This window comes from Diadema antillarum, unplaced genomic scaffold, assembly GCF_040938485.1.
Source record: "Diadema antillarum isolate AM-2024a unplaced genomic scaffold, OU_Dant_1.0 scf00000125, whole genome shotgun sequence".
Lineage (NCBI taxonomy): Eukaryota > Metazoa > Echinodermata > Echinoidea > Diadematoida > Diadematidae > Diadema > Diadema antillarum.
Genome location: NW_027271014.1, coordinates 1,096,208 through 1,120,124, shown reverse-complemented (window position 1 = coordinate 1,120,124; position 23,917 = coordinate 1,096,208). Strand labels below are relative to the sequence as shown.

The 23,917-nt window shown below is 39.0% G+C and overlaps 1 protein-coding gene across 3 annotated transcripts in view; it reads left to right on the top strand.

Annotated features, from left to right (window-relative positions):
* The window catches only part of LOC139720256 (uncharacterized), a 135,452-nt gene that overhangs the window by 63,864 nt on the left and 47,671 nt on the right, over positions 1-23,917 (top strand). For 2 of the 3 annotated variants that reach the window (XM_071631617.1, XM_071631616.1), the window contains one exon: positions 10,907-11,162. The exons of the other annotated variant lie outside the window; for it this stretch is intronic. In XM_071631617.1, the coding sequence (XP_071487718.1) occupies positions 10,907-11,162 (256 nt within the window). The remainder of the gene's footprint in view (positions 1-10,906; positions 11,163-23,917) is intronic. 3 annotated transcript variants of the gene reach the window in all.

Genomic DNA, 23,917 nt, shown 5'->3' with positions numbered 1-23,917 from the left:
CATTCACCCCCCCCCCCCCCCAGATCGAAAGATCGAACAAAAACTATATCAAATAGTAATATTGCATGCCACTTCAAAAATCAAACAATAGTATTTAAATGATTATCAAAATTATTATAAAAATTACAATATGACCGAGTTTAGATATATATTAGATATATATACGACCCAGCTATAGGGAAATCACCCCCCCCCCCCCCGAGTGAAGGACCTGTCTTCGCCACGGCAACTAGTATTAATTTATCTTGTATTTATAGATAAATGTTGATACAAATTTCTGAATAATATTCAGAAAGTAGGCCTACTGTTTGGACATTTAGATATTTACAATTACCTTGTATCTTTAATATTCTTAATACTTTATGCATTTTATTTCCCATGTTTTGCATTTTATTCTTTGATATTATTTTGTATTCATATACGTATTCTATTTAATTTGTAGTGGCTCGATTAGCCACTCATTATTTTGTGTGTAGTAGCCCTGTGTTTTGGCCAGTTTAATTTGTCACTGTTTCATTATTTAATATAAAATTTCCCCAGCCTTACATAGCTAGTGGAAATTTCCATGTATAGTTGGTTGACCTTCCAATCTGGTTTAGACCGGTTCACGGTCATGTCGTGTCGCAATGATGTAGCACACGTTACGTAGATTTATTATTCATCGTTATAGTGTTAATCCAATCACTGTAGATTTTAGTGCGTATTAAGTGCGTAATTATTATCAGTAATGTTACTTTTGACCAATCGCGACCGCTATTTGCGCGTCACCTATCGCACGTGTGAGATGTCACACAATCCTTCACGGCATCAAAACACTCCCGCTTCAACCACCGTTGAGGAATGACCTCCGGATCTGTCCTGCGGTAGAGTCGCCCTCCACCTTCTGTGTTTTTATGGGCCCGCTGGCTGTTTAAAGTTTCTACCCGGCTGCTGTCCTCTCTGTGCACTGTACCAGAGATCTGGGGATGGAGCTTCGCAGTTTTGTTGCCTCCGGCACAGAACTTTCATTTATTCGTCCTCCGACACGTTTTGTTGACATTGTCGTCGAGTGACCTCATCCATCCATCGCTCCCGCCATGGACGACCCACTGTCTGGCTGAGCATCTAACCGTTATATCTACATCGTTCCAGGCGACTCACTGTCCTGTCGAACTGTTTTCTTCAGCCTCCTGCCGACGCCCGACTCACCGCGCTGGTAGAGAGCTGCAATTCCATCTCAACCTCCGTTGGCTCTTCAGCCCCGTACGACGGAGTGTCGCATCAAGTCTCTGAACGATCCCCGCATCGAGCTCTTCATCGCATCTTCGCGTCCGCTCAGCTTCGCAGGATCCCGTTCGTCGAGCCCCTTTTTCTGTCACCGTTCCAGTTCTTCATTTTGGTCTTCACAGCGATTCGCTCACCTTAACCAGTCGGCACGGTAAAATCGCTTTGTTTGTATAGACCGTGGACTGTGGACACTATTCCGCCAAACACTTGCATTTACTGAATGGACTTCAAGTTGACTTTTTGTTGGTATGTCCTCATTTTTATACATTGTGAATCTGTAGCGCTACATTCTACGTCATGCATGTCGTACGTGTTAACTCCCACATTTTGAGTGTTTTTATGATGTCAAATTACACTCTTCCGTTTTGTGCAATATTTTGATTTGAACATATCTACCAGAGTTATTTTTGTAATAAAAACAGAAAAGGGAATATTTGACTCCTTTCAATTACTTGTGTGAACTTCTCTCCTGGTAGATCATAAATTTAAAAAGGGAGATTGATTATTTGAGCACGCCTTTTGTTTGTGTGATTGAAGCTGTAATTTTATGTTAACCTTCTGACCTTTACTACCACACACACTCCATTACATAAAACGGGTCCGCATAAAACCCTTAATCTTATAATCAATTTTTCCCACAAATTGATATGTTTTAATTTTTTTGATATGCATACACGCGGCCCCATTGTAATTCAGCCACGTATCTAAAATGGGCTTTACCGTGCTTAAATAAATATGAATAAATACGAATGAAATCAAATTTCAATCTTTAATCCACGCCTACAGGCAACAGAAACAAACAAAAGTAAACAAACAAACACACATCAAGAAACAAACAAAAAAAACCGCAAACATACGCGCCGTGAAGCGAGCCATATAGTCTAGGCTAGGGTGCAAAACGAAAACTAGCCGTCGGGAAGCACGCCATACCCTAGGTTTAATAATATATAGCGCTCGCATGCAAAACAAAAACTAGCCGTCGGGAAGCGCGCCAGGCTACAGCGCTCGCGTACAAAACGAAAACTAGCCACTGCACTGGGACATGATCATTCAGAGCTCTGCAGCATTCCAGTCTGGTACGTACCGCGAATAACATGTGCGTCAAGGGTCAGTCATTTTCACAAAGAGGTGCGTCACCATTTTGCATGGTTAATGCGTCAATGTCTCATAGAGGTGTGTCACTTTTTGTGACGGAGGGTACGTTATGGTACCTAAAAGGTATGACGCACCTATCCCGCGGGTCAAGAGGTGCGTCATACAAATAACAGTTCTGCATATTTCCGAACGTCAAAGCAAACATCAAACATTAATTTTACCATTGAACGAAGCTGAATGTTACTGTTATTCATTTCGAAATTCAAAAGCAAACATTAGACAGTTATTTTAGCATCGTATGGAACAGAATATTACTGCTATTCTCTTCCGAACATAAAAGCGATCATCTGACATTTATTTTATCATCTTCCGGAGCCGAATGTTATTGCTATTTCCTTTCGAAAGTATAAGGAAACATCCGACTTTTATTTAACCATCATACGGAGTTGAACATTGTTTTTCATTTCCGAACGTCAAAGCAAATATTCGACATTTATTTCAGCGTCTTCCGGAGCTGAATGTTATCCTTATTCATTTCCGAACGCAAAATCATATGTCTGACATTAGTTTTAGCACCATACGGAGCAAACATCCGACATTTATTTTAGTATCGTACCGAGTCGAATATTACCGTTATCCATTTCCAAAATTAAAAGCAAACATCTGACATTTATTTTAGCATCTTACGAAGCCAATTGTTACCGCTGTTAATTTTCAAAGGTAAAGGCAAACATCCGACTTTTTTTTGGTGGTGTGATTGGGCCACCAATATCTTAATTTCTGAAATTTTGATTTCAATTCCGATTTCCAATCAATTCATTCATATAAAAGTAGATTCAGTTCCTATCGACAAGCATGCAAACAATCGGTAGGCACTATAACAGATACCATGTTGGACATCGATAAACGTCGGATAAGTTGAAGAAAATTCGACGTACACGTACCTCGAATTTCGCGTATGTAGAACCATTTTCTTCAGTCCCGATGAATTCGTGGTATCCAAAGTTGACTGTAAATACCAGTAAAAATGTCTAAATTTGTTAGAATATGGTATGAATTGGTCAGTCATGCACAGACACAGCCCTGTCTCTACACAGCACTGTTCAAGATGGAGTCTGGTCAGGCTACCATACACACCATGCACACAGCCACAGGACTTGACACACCCATTCAGTTGCTTCTGGTCCGCACATCGATTGCGTGTGCTAAGTGTATCGCGATGTGTACACATACTGATTTTGCAGATCCTTCACCACTCGCACATACTGATTTGGATTTCTCTTGTTTAACGAAATTCAGACCTATGTAATTTGTATGACCTGACAAGAGTTGAAAGGACTGAGAATTTTGAAGCTTTACTAAAGACCTGCCAAAGAAAGTTGCAAAGTGTTTAAAAACAAGACAATTTTTGGGAACAATTTAACTGCATTAAAAAAAAACACACACACACCTCAGCTTGCTTGAGTGGAAAATCACAGAAAAAACTGCTGTCAAATAAACAGGAGGAGAGACAAATCAGATAAGCCAAAAATTCCCTTTTGGTTGTAAACCAAAAGACACGGCTTTGATCAAATATCCAAGCACATGAGTATCTTGGAAAGGAGCAAGGAGTCGGAATCGGGTAGAATTAATGTTTGCCAACTAGATGATTTTTTTCTGTAAATTGATTCTGTTGTACTGTACATTATGACCTCCCCCCCCCCCCCCCCCAAAAAAAAAAAAAGTACAATCAGATTTCGGCATTGATAACTTTCAACATGAACGTACAGTCACAATCATGCTATTTCAGGGTCTAAAAATATAACATCTTACCTATATACAGTACAATAGCAGAAAACCCCATTCAATTGGTTAAAGGTAGGGAATCCCATTTGCATGCCTTAAATGAAGAGTTGTATAAATACAGTGGTATGTTGAAGAGAGTATCATTTTAAAAACTCCCATAAAGTATTGAAAGTGGAGGGTTACATTTAGTACATTTTTATTGACCGTTAGATTTTGAATTGAATTTTTTTCGGGGCTCACCGTAAATTCCAGCACATTGCTAGGCTACCTTTGCAGACCCATGCACTGCATGTGTGTCCATCATGTATATTTTGTTAAGAAAGTTCATCAAAACTTACAAACATTTCTATATACATTCTTGCCACACACTCTATATGTTATTACATCAGCTCTCATACTTTTAGATTTGTGTTTATAGATAAAAAAAATACAGAAAACTGCAACAAAAGGCTTAAGTGTGGCTGACACACAGAACTACTGAGTAGTTGAGTTTTGTGCATTATTCAAATTGTAGATTTAACTGTTGACTTCCAAATTTCTCAGCAGTGGCCTATAAACAAGTCCCCTGTAGGTTCATATCTAATGTTTTGCTGCATTTTGGGAGGTCTGTAAAAGGTATCCCCTACCTTTAAGTAGTCAAAGAGAAATGTGGATCGTTGTAAAGCGTGTCATGGGTCTTTTTCTTCCAATTGAAACACTTGGATGCTCTTGGAACTGCATATTAGTGTTGAACACAGTGGACAGAGCTTGGAGGAAAGAGATTCCTGACATGTTCTACTTTTCAGGTCATCATTACTCTTTGACCACTGAAGCAGATTGGATGGGGTTTTCTGTATTACAGTATATACCAAAAGAAACTTTGCGTTAAATTTACGTGTAACGCAAGCGCCGATCGTTACTGCGTTAATCTTTCTGCGTTACAAAATTAACGATCACCGTGCGTGAATGATCGTTACAGATCGTTACTGTGCGTGAATGATCGTTACTGTGCGTTACAGATCGTTACTGTGCGTTAATTTTTAGATCTTGCGTTAGCGGACTTGTCATGTGGACTGGGAAGAAATCTCGGAAATTGCGAGACTCGGAGATGCCTGTCGTTCTTTATATTTACTACGGACAACTTCCTGCCGGCGGAGGGCATTAAAATAGCGATACAAATACCGAAAAGATTTTGTAGTTGAGCAGAACTCCCCTGGCAATGTCGTATTGTCATGGTCTCAAATTTGTACTCATGGGGCGCAGTCAATGGAATCGGGCAAGCAAAAATTTCGAAGCCACATTTTCCCCCACAGCCAACATTTTCCATCGAACATTGAACCCATGAAATCACGCATACGCAAGCCTAAAACTAACGCCGACTGTCTAACGTTAGCGATGTCACGATTTTTAACTGTCAGACACTTACCCAATTCAGGAAGGTGCAAAAGTCCATTTATATTCCAATACACAACGTGTGTCTCGCTGAATAACTGGTGGTAGTGTGTGGTGACAAAGCCGAGTATTTCGGCAGTAAAAGTAGCGGGCAGCAGAAGAAAATGTCTGCCACTTTCTGCTCGCATTATTACACTGCCAGCAGGTGAGACAAGTGGTGACTTGATAGGCACGCTTCACATGAAAGTTTACCCAGAAACATGAAAATCCCACGATGCCAAGGTGCCAGAGTGGGGAATGGGGAGGGGTGGAGAGAGAGAGAGACCAATCAACAGAAGAAACCGCGCGTACTGGCGCATTCTCGGAGGTCATGAACAGTCTGGGGTCTTGGAGATGAACAGAGAAGGAATGTTTAATTAAAGATAGCTCAAGTCGAAGACCCAGGATTACAAACGTTGATTCCTTTTTTTCCTCCTTTCATTTAACATGCCTTCACATTTATGGTTGCACTCCTTAAAAAAAAACTCTCCTGCGATCTTTGTTAACTTAATGTAGCCGTTTAAAACGTCAAACTTACCATGAAAGTGTTACTACGTGTAATACAATAGTTAATACTATGCCTATTGCTTTATTCATATCTGTAAAACACAAATTTGACTACCAATGACAATAAAAAAATACTTGTATTTGTTTTGTGCGGAGATTTTTTGTCTTTGTCCTGACTAGTTCATATGAAATTTCTTATGTTTTTACGGCAGCATCAACAGCCTAAAATAAATTACTGAGAGATTTATAAATTATGAAATTTTTGGCAAACATCCACTTGAACTTCAGGCATGAAAAGCTCCTGATATTCAGCAAAAACAACTCAACAGATCAGAGACAAAGTTCCTTCAAATTTTGAAAAGTAGCACGCAGATTTGCTGGGCGTGGTAAGGTCCATGCTCTGAGATCGTCACAATCGTGTTGTCACCAGGGAGGTGGAGTGTCTCTCTTCTACTTCCCTGTTGTCACGGAGTAGTATCGGGAAGTTGTCACAAACTCCAGGATCACCCCTCCCTGCCAACTCCATGTTGCTCCCAGGGAGGCGGGAAGAGTCTCTTCCCACCTCTCTGTTGCTCCCCAACGTGCATCGTGAATGCGTGGCGTTTCTTGTCACCGTCCGTACCCGAGGCTGCTTTGTATTTGTCTTGGAATATTGATTCATTTCTTGTCATGACATGAGTGTAGTAATCGTTTTGCATGGCTATGTAAAAAATTGTGATACAACGTGTACTCAACTCGTCTTTGTGATTTTTTTTTTCTTTCAGTCCAAAAGGAACACAAAATAGTATCATGACGTTTGCAATTGTTCGAAAGGTCTGCTTTTGATAACTCACAGACTATCAAATCACCCTTGTTTTTCCCACTCCCAGGCCCTCCAAATTGAGCAATCCACACGCGCGCGCAAATTCCTTTGCCATGTGGTTTTGCCAGCCAGCTGTCGGAATGTGCTTTGAAGTTACATTTCAGCCTGGCCTGGCTGGCATGAATGGGTGTCGAGTTTCAATCAATACCTACTGTTGTTTTATTCTTGTATTTGAACATGTCGTTTCACCCGACAACACACGGAGATCGGGAAGGTTTAGGGCTGGGAAGAGGTTTTTGTTGTGTGTTGCAACCTAATCCGGGCAATTAACCCCAGAGGGCAATTACCCCCCCCCCCCCCCCCCCCCCTCCCCGCTAAATACTGGTTAATGGTAAGGTTAGAGTAAAGATTAGGGTTAGGTTTAGGGTGAGGAGTTTGGGTTATGGTTAGGATTAGGGCCAGGGGAAGGGTCCGGGGTAATTGCCCTGGAAGAAAAGAGGGACACGCTTTTGTTCTTGGTCAAATCGATTTTCCTATGGTGATGCTGTGGAGCTAGAAAGGAACAAAAAAAAAAGCAATTATGACGTCTGGCGTACTTCCGGGACGTCTTATTTTTCTTCCACTCTGAAAGTTCCTATTGTTTGGCGTTATCACTGTCGTTAATTGTTATATAGTTACCCTCTTTCGCGTTATAAACTTAAAGTCCATAGAACATTCATACGCATTAAGATCACACTCGAAAAGCTATACTGGTGTGTAGTTTGAACACAGCAAAATGAAATAACGAATATCCCGCAGATTTACCAAAATTATGCGTCATGTGGGTCCATTCATTTTCTTTTCTTTCTTTTTTTCATTTGTCTTCTTGTCGATGTGGGGGGTATAGATTCAGGATATACTTTTCCTTTTCCCCTTTCGGCCCGGTGCGATTACTCCTGGTGCTGACATTCTTTCTGCTCGTCTTCCGATTATACTGTTGTAAATAAATGCACATGGAGCCCCAGCTGTATCGCAAAAAAAAAAAAAAAAAAAAAAAAAAGTCTATCTAAAGTTGACCTGCAAGTACATGTACTTAAGTAAAATCTGAATCAATTAACCATGGTACGGGTTTGCGGTTTCAATCCCCTCGAAGCCCGATATTTGCCTTTCAGCAAGACACTTTATCCACAAAAGGCCAGGGCTCCACACTAACTTTCATTTCGGTGGCCCGATCGGGCCACCAAAATGATTGATTTTTATTTTTTGGTGGCCCGAAAAGAAAAACAAACAAGCAAAACTATCGGTCCTACTAAACACAGAAAAATAAATATCAAGTATTACTGAAGTGATACAGGTACCCACGTCTAAAATAAGGAGAAAATTTAATCATCTTATACCGTTATTCTGAGTTCTAAGATTTCGCAAATATATAGGCTTATAATAGATTATTATAAAAGTTGATGCCTATCAAATTGGTCAAAATTTACGTTTGAAATGAGAAAGTGGGAGCATTTGCAGACATTAAACATCCGACATTTGTTTTAGCATCGTAAAGAGCCAAAAAATTACCGTTATTTATTTCTGGTGGAAATTCAAGCAATCATTCAACATTTACGAGTATTTTAACACCTTCCGGAGCCGAATGTTACCGTTAATCATTTTCAAATGTAAAACCAAGCAACCGGCATTCATTCTATCATCTTACGGACCTGAATATCATCCTTATTCATTTCCGAACGTGAAAGCAAACATCCGCTCTTTATTTTATCATCTAACTGAGCCGATTGATACCGTTTATAATTTCCAAATGTACAAGCAACAATCTGTTACTTATTTTAGCATCGTACGGAGCAGAATATTACCGTTATTCATCTCCAAATTCAAAAGCAAACACCCGACATTTACTTTATGATCGAAGGAGCCGAATGTTACTTCTGTCCACTTCCGAAAGTGAAATGAATCATCTGACATATTTCAGCATCGTATGGAGCCGAATGTTATACTGTTTTTCACATTCAAACGTCATCCGACATTAAATTTACCATCAAACGCAACTGAATGTTATTGTTATTCATTTCGAAATGTTAAATTTATAGCAAATGTCTGATATTTATTTTAGCATCTTAATTATGGAGCAGAATGTTACTGCTTGTCACTTCCGAACGTCGAAAGCAATCCTCTGACATTTATTTTGGCATCTTCCGAAGCCGAATGTTATTGAGCACTATTTACTTTCGAACGTAAAAGCGAACATTCGGCATTTCATCGTCGTACGGAGCTGAATGTCATTGTTATTCATTTCCGAACGTCAAAGGGATCATTCGACATATACATGTATTTTAGTATCTTCCGGAGCTGAATGTTATTGCCATTTACTTTTGAACGTAAAAGCGAACATCCAGCAATTATTTCATCATCGTACTGAGTTGAATACTATTGTTATTCATTTCCGAACGCCAAAGCAAACATTCAACATTTATTTTAGCATCTTCCGGAGCTGATTGTTATTGCTATTTACTTTCGAACATAAAAGTAAACATCAGACATTTATTTATCATCGGACGGAGTTGAATACTATAATTGTTATTCATTTCCGAACGTCAAAGCAAACATTAACTTTCACCATCAAACGCAGTTAAATGTTACTGTTATTCATTTCGAAATTTAAAAGCAAACATCCGACAGTTATTTAGCATCGTATGGAGCAAAATATTACTGTTATTCACTTCCGAACGTAAAAACAATCATCTGACATTTATTTCAGCATCTTCTGGAGCCGAATGTTATTGCTATTCACTTTCGAAAGTAAAAGCAAACATCCAACATTTATCTTGTCGTTGTACGAAGTTTATTATTATTGTTATTCATTTCCGAACGCCAAAGGGATAATTCGACATTTACTTTAGCATCTTCCAGAGCTAAATGCTATTATTATTTACTTTCGAACGTAAAAGTAAACTTCCGGCATTTATTTTATCATCGTATACGGAGTTGAAATTCGTTATCATTTATATCCGACCGTCAAAGCAAACATTCGACATTTATTTCAGCATCTTCCGGAGCCGTATTTTATCCCTATTCATTTCCGAACGCAAAATCAAATATCTGACATTAATTTCAGCACCGTACGGAGCTGAATCTTACCATTATTCATTTCCAAAAGTATGAGCAAACATCCGACATTTATTTTTGTATAATACGGAGTCGAATATTGCCGTTATTCATTTCCAAAATTAAGAGCAAACATCTGACATTTATTCTAGCAGCTTACGGAGCCGATAGTTACCGCTGTTCATTTTCAAAACTGAAGGCAAACATCCGGCTTTTTTGGTGGCCCGGCGTGCGTTTTTGGTGACGCCGGTCGCAAATAAACCATTCGCGAAATCGTGATTCGATTCGCGAAAAGACTCCGCTAAATCGCTACACTCGGCAGGGGCTACGTCGTCCTTTCACCAGGTCTCGTTTCAAAACCAAAATCTCGTGTGAGTTCTTGCGTTACCTATCGTTAATTTTAACGAAACATCGTTAATTTGCGTGAGGGATCGTTACTCATCGTTACCCATCGTTACTCATCGTTACTACAAACGTTAATTTTCCCGATCGTTACTTTGCGTTACTAACGATCCAGGTGAAACCGCTTGCGTTAATGAAACGTTAATGTTGATTAACGCAAAGTTTCTTTTGGTATATACTGTAGGTGTTGATGATAAGTTACAGTTTCATATCATGGAATCGTACTTGGATTGATTCACTGTTTTTAAAGTTATCGTTGCGGAGGGTCCCATTATCATTTTTTTTTTTTTTTTGGGGGGGGGGGGGACATACTGTATGCTGCTGTTCTTACATGTACATATATGTGCACACACACTTGACTCCAGCAAGCGTACACTAGTGAAAGGTTACCAAATTCATGCTACTGTAATGAATGTACCAGGTATGTGCAGAGCTCTTGCATTTGACCATTGTGGTTGCAATACTCCATTTTGTTAGTCTTTAACATTTTAATTCCTTTCTTTTACTCTGTTACTTACCAGCACTGCAATCTGAATTGATTTTCTTCAGCTCTCTGACCGTGTCCAAATACTTCAGGCAAGTTGGCTCCATGTTGTGGCCCTCACTCTGTGCTTTTGCTGCCATGATGACAAGGGAATTGTGTTCTTCCCAGATCAGTCTTGCTGTGATTTGACAGAGCTTGTACAGACCATCACAGTCTTGGATATTGTTCGCAGAGTGAAACAGCTTGCAATAGATTTCCACCAACTGAAGACAACTCGAGAAGAATATTTATACCTCAAGCTATTGTTACTGCTTAATCCAGGTCAGTTATTTATTTTTCATTTTCATTTTTTGTACTAATTAATGTCAAATTATGTAACAGTTGGTTCAGTTAACTGTGACTCTGTGTTCATCATAGTTCTATTATTTTCTGCATGATGAATTCTGTTGAATATCTAACATGATAAATCTTTCACAGTATGAGAACTCATCAAATACATTACTCAAACAATAATGAAAACAAAAGAGATTAGATAACATGACATAGGATGTTAAATATTAGTTGTACCAAATGAGCAAAAGCTTTACATGTAAAGGATATGGATGATAAAATTTGTTGAGACTGTCAACTGTAACAGTTGTACACCAACGTACACCCACAAACTTAGAAACTTCCGAAAGTCTGTGACCCGCTTATTGACCGTTGCATAATCAAGGTGAAGACGGGTCATTTTGCTGATGAAGGCTGTAGCATTGACAGCTGAATTTCAGAGGTAAATATTTTGTATTGAGATCAAAAGTTTAACCCTAAAACGGCTGGGAAAGGAGGGGGGTTTGAATCAACCCCCCCCCCCCCCCCGACATTTTCCATGACTATTCTGCTGCACCAAATGTTTTGACCACGCCGCTCCCTGACTTTTTACTTTCCAGTTTCGCACGTCTTATGACACCATTTTTGCGAAAATCGCTCTGTGCGCTGTGCGTTGTGTGCGCTCTAGAGGTCACATTTGTAAACAGATTTGGTTCAAATTTGGTATGGAGATTTATCATATAGAATCTACAAGCCTATAGATTTTGGATCTGCTGCCCCCAGTGTTCCATCTTTTTTAGGGTCAAAGGTCATGTTGGTGGACGGTTTGTGTGCGCTCTACAGGCTACATTTCTTGATGGATTGTGTTCAAATTTGGTATGAAGGTCTTCCATGATAAAATCTACAAGCCTATAGATTTTGGATCTGATGTCCCCTGTGTTTCATCTTTTATAGGGTCAAAGGTCATATTGTTGGTGGATGGTTTGTGTGCACTCTATCTATAGGCTACAGTTCTTAGCAGATTTTGTTCAAATATGGCATGAAGGTCTACCATGATGTGAGCTGTACAAGTAGAAAGAATTTAGATATGTCGCCCGCAGTGTTCCGTCTTTTATAGGGTCAAAGGTCATATTGTTGATGGATGGTTTGTGTAACATGTTCTATAGGCTACATTTCTTGATGGATTTTGTTCAAATGTCGTCTGGAGGTTTATCGTGATGTAATCTACAAGCCTATACTGTAAAAGTGGATATTTTCGCGCGACTAATTTTTCAAGCTCGGCCCGGTAAGAAGAGTTTCGCGTGTTTTCAATTCCACAGAATCATGACAGTAAGTATGGGAACATACAATTGTATGGCAAGCAAAAATATTTGCGTGCTGTTGTTTTCGCGCTGGTTTCTGGTTGCGCGAAATGCGCGAAAATTTCAACACCGCAAAAATTCCACTTTTACTGTAGATTTTGGATATGCTGCCCCCAGTGTTCTGTCTTTTATATGGTCAAAGGTCATATTGTTAGTGGATGGTTGTGTGCACTCTACAGGCTACTTTTTTTGACAGATTTTGTTCAAATTTGGTATGAATTGATCTACCATGATATAATCTACAAACCTATTGATTTTGGATCTTCTGCCCCCAGTGTTCTGTCTTTTATAGAGTCAAAGGTCATATTGTTGATGGATGGTTTGTGTGCGCTCTATAGGCTACATTTCTTAATGGATTGTGTTTAAATTTGGTATGAAGGTCCTGGTCTACCATAATATGAGCTGCAAGTCAAAAGATTTTGGAAGTGCCTCCTCCAGTGTTCTGTGTTTTATAGGGTCAATGATCATATTGTCGATGAATGGCTTGTGTGCTCTCTATAGGCTACTGTACATTTGTTTACAGATTCTGTTCAAATTTGGTATAGAGGTTTATCATGATATGAGCTGCAAGTATGTAGATTTTAGATGTGCTGCCCTCAGTGTTCTGTCTTTTGTAGGGTCAAAGGTCATATTGTTGATGGATGGTTTGCGTGCACTCTATAGTGCCAGGGGATACAATTGCATTGCATGACAATGGACATTTCTAGTTCCCAAGCAGAGGTTGATAAGGAGGGAGGTATCACAATTTTACTTTGTCTGCCTGCAGCCATACTTTTGCGTGGTAGTTTGCTCTTTCAGCATGAATTTGTACTTCATATCTTCTTAGCAGTACCTAGCATTTCAAGACCCTTCCTTGCTTTAGATACTGATGAAATGAAGCCATGCTGAATTTACATTAGTCTGATCTCAATTTTCTTCACATATTTATGCACAATATAATAGATGATATGATGGATGAATAGATAGATCCTTTCATCATGCACACTTCTCAAGTCACCCTGTTCACCTGTTCATCTGTTTGATATTGTCGTAATTATTTCAACATGTTGCATGTTTCATAGCAAATTCAATTTCAGGATATTGACAAAGGTATGTGTGATTGTGCAATTCTGAAAGTGTGACATCAGACTAAAAAATATAAATTTCTTTTTTAAAAATTACTATGATCCCACTTAGTACAGCGATAAACATTCATGAAGACTCCATATGACCAGAGGAGACAGTTAAAGTAGTCTTCTGCAATATGAAAGTAATTGTAATAATTTTCTGAAATATGGTTTTCTATTGGCACCTTCACAAACATTACACAAGTTGCAGTTACATTCTTCTCTTCAGGCAAAAGTTCAACATCTCCATTTTTTTAAGGTTTCTTGTGACATATCATAGCCATTTAATTCTGACTAGGTCTGTTTTTTTATGCTCCTCACTATTGAAATGAATTGGACTTTTGTCACACAGTGCTCAAATGAGTACACCAAAATTAAGATAACTATCACATAAAAAAAAAAAAATCTACTTGTAGATTGATCGATCATTCATGTGTTTTGTAGGCCTTTTGACTAAACATTTCTGTGCTTAGTATTTGATGGCAGGTGATAAGACAACTATCAACCCTGCAAAATGCGTTGGTGATGGATGCATCCCTTAAATACTTTCCCTAATTCCAGCACCAAATATGTATTGCTGTTCAATTTGCTGGGCCCATGCATACCTGACAAATAAGCAACATCAAGGTAATTATGGCACATGTCAAAGAAATATATTGTAAACATGTGAACAAATTGCACCATTGATACCCTGTATAAACATGTCAAGTTTAAGTGTCCTCAACTCAACAGTTTTTACAATAGAAAGCCTTTAGTCACAAATTAATGATTTAACCTAACTCTATGGGCTCAAGGATCTAGAAGAACAGTCAACAGCCCTTTAAGAGTGGAAACAAATTTAAATACTGGAATATGATATTTTCAAAATTTGATATGAAAATCTCTTCTCTGGCATGAAAAATAATCATAATACTTGTCCATTTGAGAGAATATTTTTGATACTGCATAGACCTTACAAAGCATTATCATTGAAGGTACAATTATTGAAAAAAAAAAGGTATCAATGATTTCGTCATGTGAATATTATCATATTTGTAAAACTTAAATGGTACATGGCCTTGTTGGTTTTTCAACTGAAAAGTAAATCATTTTTCAATCCAATGCCTTCTTTGTATAGAAGTAAAAATATCAGAATGTGCGAAATCACATTAAATGTCTCCTAGGCAAAATAATTATCAGAGACGTCGTAAGATTACGGCCAATAATCTTATTAATTTGCAAAATAGTTTAAAAGATATTGATTGGTTTTTTGTATACAACAATACCGATCTTGATTTGTGTTATGATTATTTTATGAAAACTATCACTTCTAAAATTGATGAACATATTCCGTTTTGCACAAGGAAATGTTCTTATAAAAGAACTCCAAGACTCCCGTGGATAACCCAATCACTTCTAAGATCGATTAATAGAAAAAATAATTTGTTTTATAAATACAGGAGTAACCCTACGGATAAAAACAGACAAAAATATGTGACTTATAAAAACACGCTTACTAATTTATTGCGTTTACAAAAGAGAAAATTTTATGTCAACCAGATAATGAAATATAAAAATGATATTAAGAATACTTGGAAAACAATAAAAGATGTTATGAATACATCTAATGATGTATCTAGTATTTCAGAAGTACGATGGGGTAATACCTCAAGCAATGTACCTGCTGGTATGGCCGAAATTTTTAATGATTTTTTTGCATCGATTGGGAAAAATTTATCACAAAGTATCCCTTCATCTAATAAAGTGTTTTATGATTTTTTAGATATACCTAATCCTGAAACTATATTTTTGGACCCTACGTATAATGAAGAAGTTATTGATATTATTCATAATTTGAAAGAAGGGAAAAGCCCAGGTTGTGATGGAATCGATAATTATTTGTTGAAAAATATAATTCTTCAAATAATAGATCCTTTAGTATATATTATTAATTTATCACTTAGTACTGGGCTTGTACCAAGTCAAATGAAGACTGCCAAAGTTATACCTATATATAAGAAAGGGGAGAAAAATGATGTCAATAATTACAGACCAATATCGTTATTAACTTCAATTTCTAAAATTTTGGAAAGAATAGTATATATCCGAACTGTAAAATTTTTCAATATGAGTAATATATTTACGAATTTTCAATTTGGATTCAGAGAAAATCACAACACCACCCTCGCTTTACTTACCTTTGTGGAAAAGATTACACATGCACTTGATACATTTTCGCATACAATAGGCATCTTCCTGGACTTTTCAAAGGCTTTTGATACGATTAATCACGGTATACTTCTTTCTAAGTTATCCCATTATGGTATTCGCGGAAAAGCCTTGCAATGGTTTACGAGTTATTTATCTGACAGATTTCAATATGTACATGTGAACAGCTTTGATTCTTCTATGAAGAAAATAGAATGTGGTGTTCCGCAAGGAAGATTGTTAGGCCCACTGTTATTTATAGTTTACATTAATGATTTTTATAGATCTTCAGATAAACTCTCTTTCATATTATTCGCGGATGATTCCAATCTTTTTTATTCCCACCCTGACCCTAATACTTTGATTAGTACAGTGAATGATGAATTGAAGAATGTCTCACAATGGATATATGCAAATAAATTGTCACTGAATATTGAGAAGACAAAGTATATGTTTTTCAGTAATTCTTTAGATAGATTACCAGGTAATGTTATATTTGACACTACTCCTCTAGAAGAGGTTTCGTCTATTAAATTCTTAGGTGTTTGTGTTGATAATAAGTTATCATGGAAGTGTCACATAAACAATATTTGTAAAGTAATTGCACGTAACGTAGGCATAATGAATAGATTGAAATATTATCTTCCTTCTTCGGCTTTGATTACGCTTTATTCAAGTTTGGTATTGCCGTACTTGAATTACGGAATTCTTGCTTGGGGGAATACATATTCGACATTGTTAGATAAACTTTTTCTTCTGCAAAAGATGGCGCTCAGAATCGTTTTTAACCTTCATATCCGAGCACATACTGATAAGCTTTTCCTTGAGCACAAAATTCTGAAAATAAAAGAGTTGTATTTGTTTCAACTTGGTCAATTTATGTTTAATTACAACTGCAATCATCTACCCAAAATATTTTATTCTTTATTTCACCGTAACAGCCACGTACATAATTATCCCACTAGACAATCTAAAGAATTTCATCTTCCCTTAGTTAGAACTGTACACACTCAAAATACATTTGTTTATACCAGACCCAGATTTTGGAATAGCTTAGATAATGATCTAAAAGAATCTGTGAAGTTAATTACATTTAAGTATAAACTCAAAAAAATATTTGTTTTCTAAATATACCAGTTAATTCTGTTCAATGAAAAAAACAGTCATGTTTCACTTTTCCTTGAGATTTTGTAGTGTGTCCACAGACCTTTTCCATCCCTCTCCTTTTCCTTCTCTATTCTTCCCTGCTCCTTTTTCCTCGTTCTTTGTTGTCCAGTATCTGTCTGAGTGCATTTCCTCAAATTCTGTTATTTCTGTGTATTGTGTTATTGTTGTTGTTGTTGTCGTCGTTATTTTTTTGTGGCCGATTGCATATCTTCCTTTCCGTTCAATTTTCCTGGCACACCTGGCCCCATAGTGTCTGTGCCACAAATGTGATATGTTATATAGTTTATACGTTTGCATCCTAAAATCCTAGTAATGTATTGTTCATAGTATCAACATCATTATATCAATGAGTAAAATGTACAATAGTATATAGAAGAATTTAAAATGAATATGTCTTATTGGTATAACAAATTGGTGCTGTTGTTGTTTTGTTCCAGTGTTCCACGTTTTACAAGCGTGGCTTTTTTAGTGGAACACTGTTTTCCATCATTATGATTATTTACTATTTTTGTTGCCATGACAAAGTGCATTGTTTCTTTTTTACGACATCATTCGTGTATGATATACTTTATATTGTATTGAAAAAATCCTTTATCGGACGAGTGTAAGAGAAATGAAAAAAAAATTGTATCACTTTGGATTATGTCAATTTTTTCTTTTCTTTTCTTTGTGATGATGGAAATAAATAAACTATTGAATTGAATTGAAAAAAATTAAATGTCTTGATTCATATTGTGCTCTTGTCATTAAAAAGAAAAGATACAGTAGGACACATAACATGAAATTATGTATGAAACTTGATATTCAGTGCTTACTGAATTCCTGCACTGTATGTTTTTAGAGTACTCATCACTATTATTTCAGATAATTTTTGGAAAAAGTAAAATCATTAATTCTTCTTCTCGAGTCACTACACAAGTCCTGTCCAGTGCAGAGCGCAGGATCTGGCTTTGGTGTTGAAAGTCTCCAGATCATTGACAGTGCATGGCTGTGGTAGGAGGGGGCAGACCAAAAGATGTTGCATTGTCTGATCCTGCCCGCAGTCGCAAGCAGTTTCTCCATCCCTATTGTAGCCCCATTTCTGCATGAGGACTTTGCATCGTCCTGTTCCTGTCCGTAGGCGATTCAGGCATGACCAGGTGGGCCATGCCTCACTTGAACCCGGAGGGAGTGATTCACTTGGTTCATAGGAGAGCTGATGCGTCACAGACTGGAGGTGGTTGGACCATAGGGTAATCCTTCGACCATGGACGGTGCCATCAAGGGATTCGGTTGAGTGGAGAAAACTGCGTCTGGATTTGAGTCTCTTTTTAGCAGGTTCACGATTGTAGAGTGGGTGGCGAGGGTTAACTTCTTGCTTGGTTTTCTCCATCTGTGCTGAGACCTCTCGCCTGATGTGTGGTGGGGCAATACCACACAGTAAATAAAGGTCATCTACTCTTGTTGGTCGCAGACATCCAGAGATAGCTCTGCAAGCTGCATTCAGGACTGGGTCGATCTTTGCAGCATGGGATGACCTACACCAGACAGGGGCTGCGTACTCGGCAGTGGAGAAGCATAGAGCAAGAGCTGTGGTGCGGATAGTTTTGGCATCTGTTCCCCATCTTGTATTAGCAAGCTTCTTCAATATGCTGTTCCTTGCTCCAGCTTTCGCCTTTGTCTTGGCAATGTGCTCCTTGTAAGTAAGGGAACGATCCAGTGTGACACCTAGGTAGATCGGCTTATTGGTGTGTTTAAGCCATTTTCCATACCATCTGACCCTCAGTTGTCGGTTAGCATCTCTGTTCTTAAGGTGGAAGAGGCTAAGTTGAGTCTTCTCAGGATTTGCACGTAGGTGATTTGCGGCATAGTAAGGAGTTAGACCTGAGCCAGAGCATCACTGAGTGCTTTTTCCACCTCTTCAAAGGATTGCTTCTGTGAGGCAATGCAGAGATCATCAGCATACAGGTAGCTCCTTGTACTTGGATGGATTGGTTGGTCATTCGTGTAGATGTTGAAAAGAAGCGGGGCAAGGACGCTTCCTTGCGGGAGACCGTTTTTCTGTCTCCGCCATCTGCTACGGGTACCATTCAGATTCACGTAGAACCGCCGGTTTGAAAGCAGGTTCTGGATCAATTGTGTCAGCTTGACATCCTTGGTCATCTCAAAGACTTTCCTTGTAAGAATCCTATGGTTCACTGTATCGTAGGCCGCAGAGAGGTCAACAAAAGCTGCTCCAGTTATCAGCCCTTCCTCAAACCCATCTTCGATGTACTGTGTGAGATTCAACAGTTGGCCAGTACAGGACTTTCCTGGCCTGAAGCCTGCCTGCTCGGGAATGAGGAGCTCATCTATAAAGGGGGCGATACGGTTGAGTAAGAGCCTTTCAAAGAGCTTGTATGTGTGGCAGAGCAGGGAGATAGGTCTGTAACTCTTTGAGCTGGCTCGGTCTTTGCCTGGTTTGAGTAAGGCGACTACTCTGGATTTCCTCCATAGCTTTGGCAAGGTGTTGTCACTCAGACATTTGTTCAGCATGTCAAGCAGCCACTGGAGTGCAACAGGTCCAAGATGTTTGATCTGCTCACAGAGGATATCATCTAATCCAGCTGCCTTATTACTCTTCATTGCTTTGGTAGCACCACACAGATCATTCATGGTGAAAGGTCTTGTGAAGTCAGATGGCCCTTGGGAAGCTGTCTCAGCATTTTGGGGGAGCTTGGCTCTTCTTGGGTGGTGGTTAGGGTTACCCTGGCTGTTCACAAGGAGTTGGTGGGCGACTTGGTCAGCAGTAACTTGAGGCCTTGGTTGGGATTTCGTAAAGTCGTTCCCAAGGATCCGAATCGTTTTCCAAGCTTTCCTGCTGCTGTGGGTCATGTCTGTTGATTCAATGAATTCCTGCCACTTCCTCCGTCTGGTATCCATAATGGCAGTGGTCAAGTTTTCCCCACATTCAAGTGTGTCAGCACTGAAGGGGTCATTCTCAAAGTGCCTGACGTATTCGTTGTACAGCACCTTGGAGTCATCTGTCAAGCCTGGTGTGTAGCTTGTACGGCATCCTCGTGGGATATTTTTCCTTGATGATTTCTTGATCAACTCTACAAAGGTATCGTAGTGGGTAGGAAGGGCAGGCAGGTCCTGAAGATATGAATCCAAGTCTACGGCAAACTGTTCCCAGTTTGCTTTCCTCAGGTTGAAACGTCTGCGAAGGGGAACTGTGCGGGGAGTGATAGCTGCATTCACCTTCAGCCCGATTGGTCGATGTTGGGTATGTGGGATAGGATCAAGCACAACCTTCTCACACTGTTGAGCGATGTTGTTTGATACAAACACCAGATCAGGGTTGTAGCCACGTCTCCATCTACAGCTGTTGAAGGAGGAGGGAAGTTTCGCATCATGAATAAGTGACAACTGGTTTGCATCGGACCAGTTCTCCACAAGTTCGCCGTCTTCGTTGGTTTCTCCATATCCCCAAATGATGTTGTGACTGTTGAAATCACCAATAGCCACATTAACTCGGCCATCGGTGACTCCTGGAGGTAGGCAGAAAGTCTGAGTTGGAGGTTTATAGATGGAGCTTACAGAAATCCCCATAAGCCCAATGGTTAGAACTTCAATGTTGTCCGTGTCTGACATAGAAAACTTATCCACAATCAGGCCATTGCGTGCAAAAATTGCGCTGCCATACCGGTCATGTGGTATTTCCGCTATGAGGGTCATGCCATCGATGCGTGGACGAATACGTGAAGACCCACGATGTGTCTCCTGCAGACAAAGAATGTCACAATTGTTCTTTATACACAGGTTAGCCAGAAGATCCTGCTTGGTGCCTGTGAGACCTTCAATGTTGGATGAGATGATACTCAGGGCCGGTCCTGATAAGGACCCATGTTTATGACGCTGGCGCTCATCAACAGATCGGTCGTTGGTAGCCATTGTAATGAACTAGTAGTTGTGTAGTGTGGTAGAAGGATTCGCAGGAGAAATTCCTGACAGGGACCGCGACTTGAACGCTCCTTCTTTGGCCCCCAAAATCATTAATTAATGTATTTTTATGCCTCCGCCATGAAGTGGTGCCAGAGGCATTATGTTGTCAGGTTGTCCGTCCGTCCGTCAGTCCTTATGTCCATCCGTAATCAATTTTGTGGACAGCGTAACTAAACTATTTGAGGTATCATAATGAAACTTGGCATGTATATTCACGAGTGAGCGAAGTTGTGCCTATCAACTTTTTGGTGCCCATGCTCAAGGTCAGAGGTCAAAAGGTCAAGGTCAAATGCTCAAAATTTCACTATTTCCCCCATATCTATGCAATGCCTGAAGATATTTTCTTGAAACTCGGTGCATACATGTACTACCAAATGAAGATTTTCCAGAGAAACCCTTATGGAACAAACACACGGTCACTCAGTGTGGTTTATGTGGTAATGTGACCCTGTGTTTGTTCCATAAGGAAAGTTTTGGGTCACGAGGTCAAAGGTCAAACTTGTGAAAATTGTAAAATCTCACTTTTTTTCTCCATATCTCGCAATGATGGTTCGAGGTATCTTCATGGAACTCAGTGTATATGCTTGTACTGACTGGCAGTGATTATCTGGGGAATTTCAGGGCCATGGGTCAAAGGTTAGGGGTCAGAGGTCAAGGTCAACTCCTTAAGGTTTCACTATTTCCCCTCATATTTATGCAATGCCTGCAGCATTTGTGTTGAAACTTAGTGTACGGTATAGTATTACCCAACAGAGATTCTTTGGGAAGTTTCTTGCCATAAAGTCAAAGGTCAAGTGAAAGTGCTAAATTTCATTTCTTCCTCCTCCATATCTCGAAAGTGACTTAAGGTCTCATTATAAAACTTAGTACATGCATGTTCTACCTGACAGTGATTCTTCTGGGATTTCTAGAGTCATAGGGTCAAAGGTCAAGGGTCAAAGGCCAGGTTGAAATGCTATTATTTTACTATGTAATACTGAAACTACACTTTTTTTTTCTCCATGCCTTAAAAATTGCTCAATGCATAACTTATAAAAGGGTAAAAAGTCCAGTAAAAATTCTAAAATCCCCAAATACCTGCACTCGGAGACAAAAGCCACTCATCCAATTAAATCTACTTCAAGGAAAGTGAACATTCAACACATTTGAGACAAACCTGCCATTTTTATTTTTTTGCCAATTATGGTAAACTGTCAGCACACATTGTCAAGACATACTATTGACCCTATTAGGAGAACCATGCATTATGGCGGAGGCATACCAGTCGCCATAGCGACATTTCTAGTCAAATTTATTTTCAATAAAAAAAAAAAAAAAATTGAAGCTCATTGCCAAAAGATAATATCCGTCTGAAACAGATCAAGTGTAATCTAAAATTGTCCACCTACACTGTGTAAAAAATGGTCTAAGTGAAAATTATTTTTGATTGTACATGAAAATCATATCAACCTACTTATGCTAGGTATTGCCATAAAGTGAAAAGACCATACATTCCAACACAACTTATTTGTTTTCATATACTTGTGTCAATCCTGAAATGTATTGACATTTTGGCAATGACGCAAAATCACATTCGTGTCAGTTTACTGTATGTGCAATACATGCAAATAAACCCAGAGAGTGTAAAAAGGATTGTGTAATTTTTTGATTCTAGCTGAATGAACACATTCTTAGGGTTGTACATTTATGATTTCCTACTATTTGTCGCACGAAGGGGAGGTACATAAAAGTAACAAAAAGTCTAAAAGGAATACGATGTGCAAATTATTATGATGTCAGTCTGAATGTAGTCTGGGCCGTATTTTACGAAGAGTTATAATTGATTATATAGTTGATTTCAATCATAAGTCTATGGCAGCCTGTGTGTTAAGGACATTTAAAATTGATTATATCTTTTGATAAAATGGGGCCCTGGTTAATGGAAGACATGAACACCGTGTAATACAGTACTCTCATAATCGGGTAGGTTCGGGCAGAGCGTTTCTTACCCGATTAAGCGGAGTACCCGATTAGCAGAAGAACACGTCTCATTCAAAATTGACACACACAATGTGAATGTACATGCATTGTACACTGACATGTGTACCATAACACGCGTGCTTGCACGGTACATTATACACACTTTACACTTGCTCAGTCACGAGCAATGATTTACACTCTTTTTAAGGACAAGTATGTCTTCAGAAAACTTTGTCGATTGACTATAGACTCCTCGCTAACACGCAGGCGCTTTCCGAAATGAACACGTCTCTTTGCGTGCACTAGTCATGCAGAACATCAGGTTGCTTTTCGAGAAGTGGCTGGGGAAAAGCAGAATTATGGAGCTGGTGCATGGCCTGATTTTCGTTGCAAACTACTCGTATTTTGAATGTTGTTGCGGAGCAAGGGAGGAGCGCAAACTGTGTGTTCAACTACTGTCTGTCTATGCAGCTGTGAGTGCCTGCTATATACATGTGTAATGTTCGTTTACGTGTGGCAAGTCGGTACTGGTACTTGTGTTTTCATGTTTAATCACTCCCCAAATGATTGGTCCCCAGGTCGAAATTCCCATAGAAACCAGTAGAGCTAAAACTAGTAGAATTCTACTGGTCTGTACGGGTTCAGTGGAGACCGATTTTCTACTGGTTTCAATATGGAAAATGAAATAAAACCATTAGAAAACCAGTAGGAAATTTGTACTGGAACCAGTAGGAGACCAGTAAGAATTCTTATTGGAACCAGTGGAAACCAGTAGAAATGCTTGATTTAAACCAGTAGAATCCAGTGAAGACCAATAAAAACTCTCAATGAAACCAGTAGAAATCTCAACAAAACCAGTAGAAATCTCAACAAAACCAGTAGAAATCTGAACAAAACCAGTAGAAATCTTAACAAAACCAGTAGAAAACCAGTAGAAACCAGCAGGATTTCTTACTGGAACCAGTAGAAATCTCAACAAAACCAGTAGAAATCTCAACAAAACCAGTAGAAACCAGCAGGATTT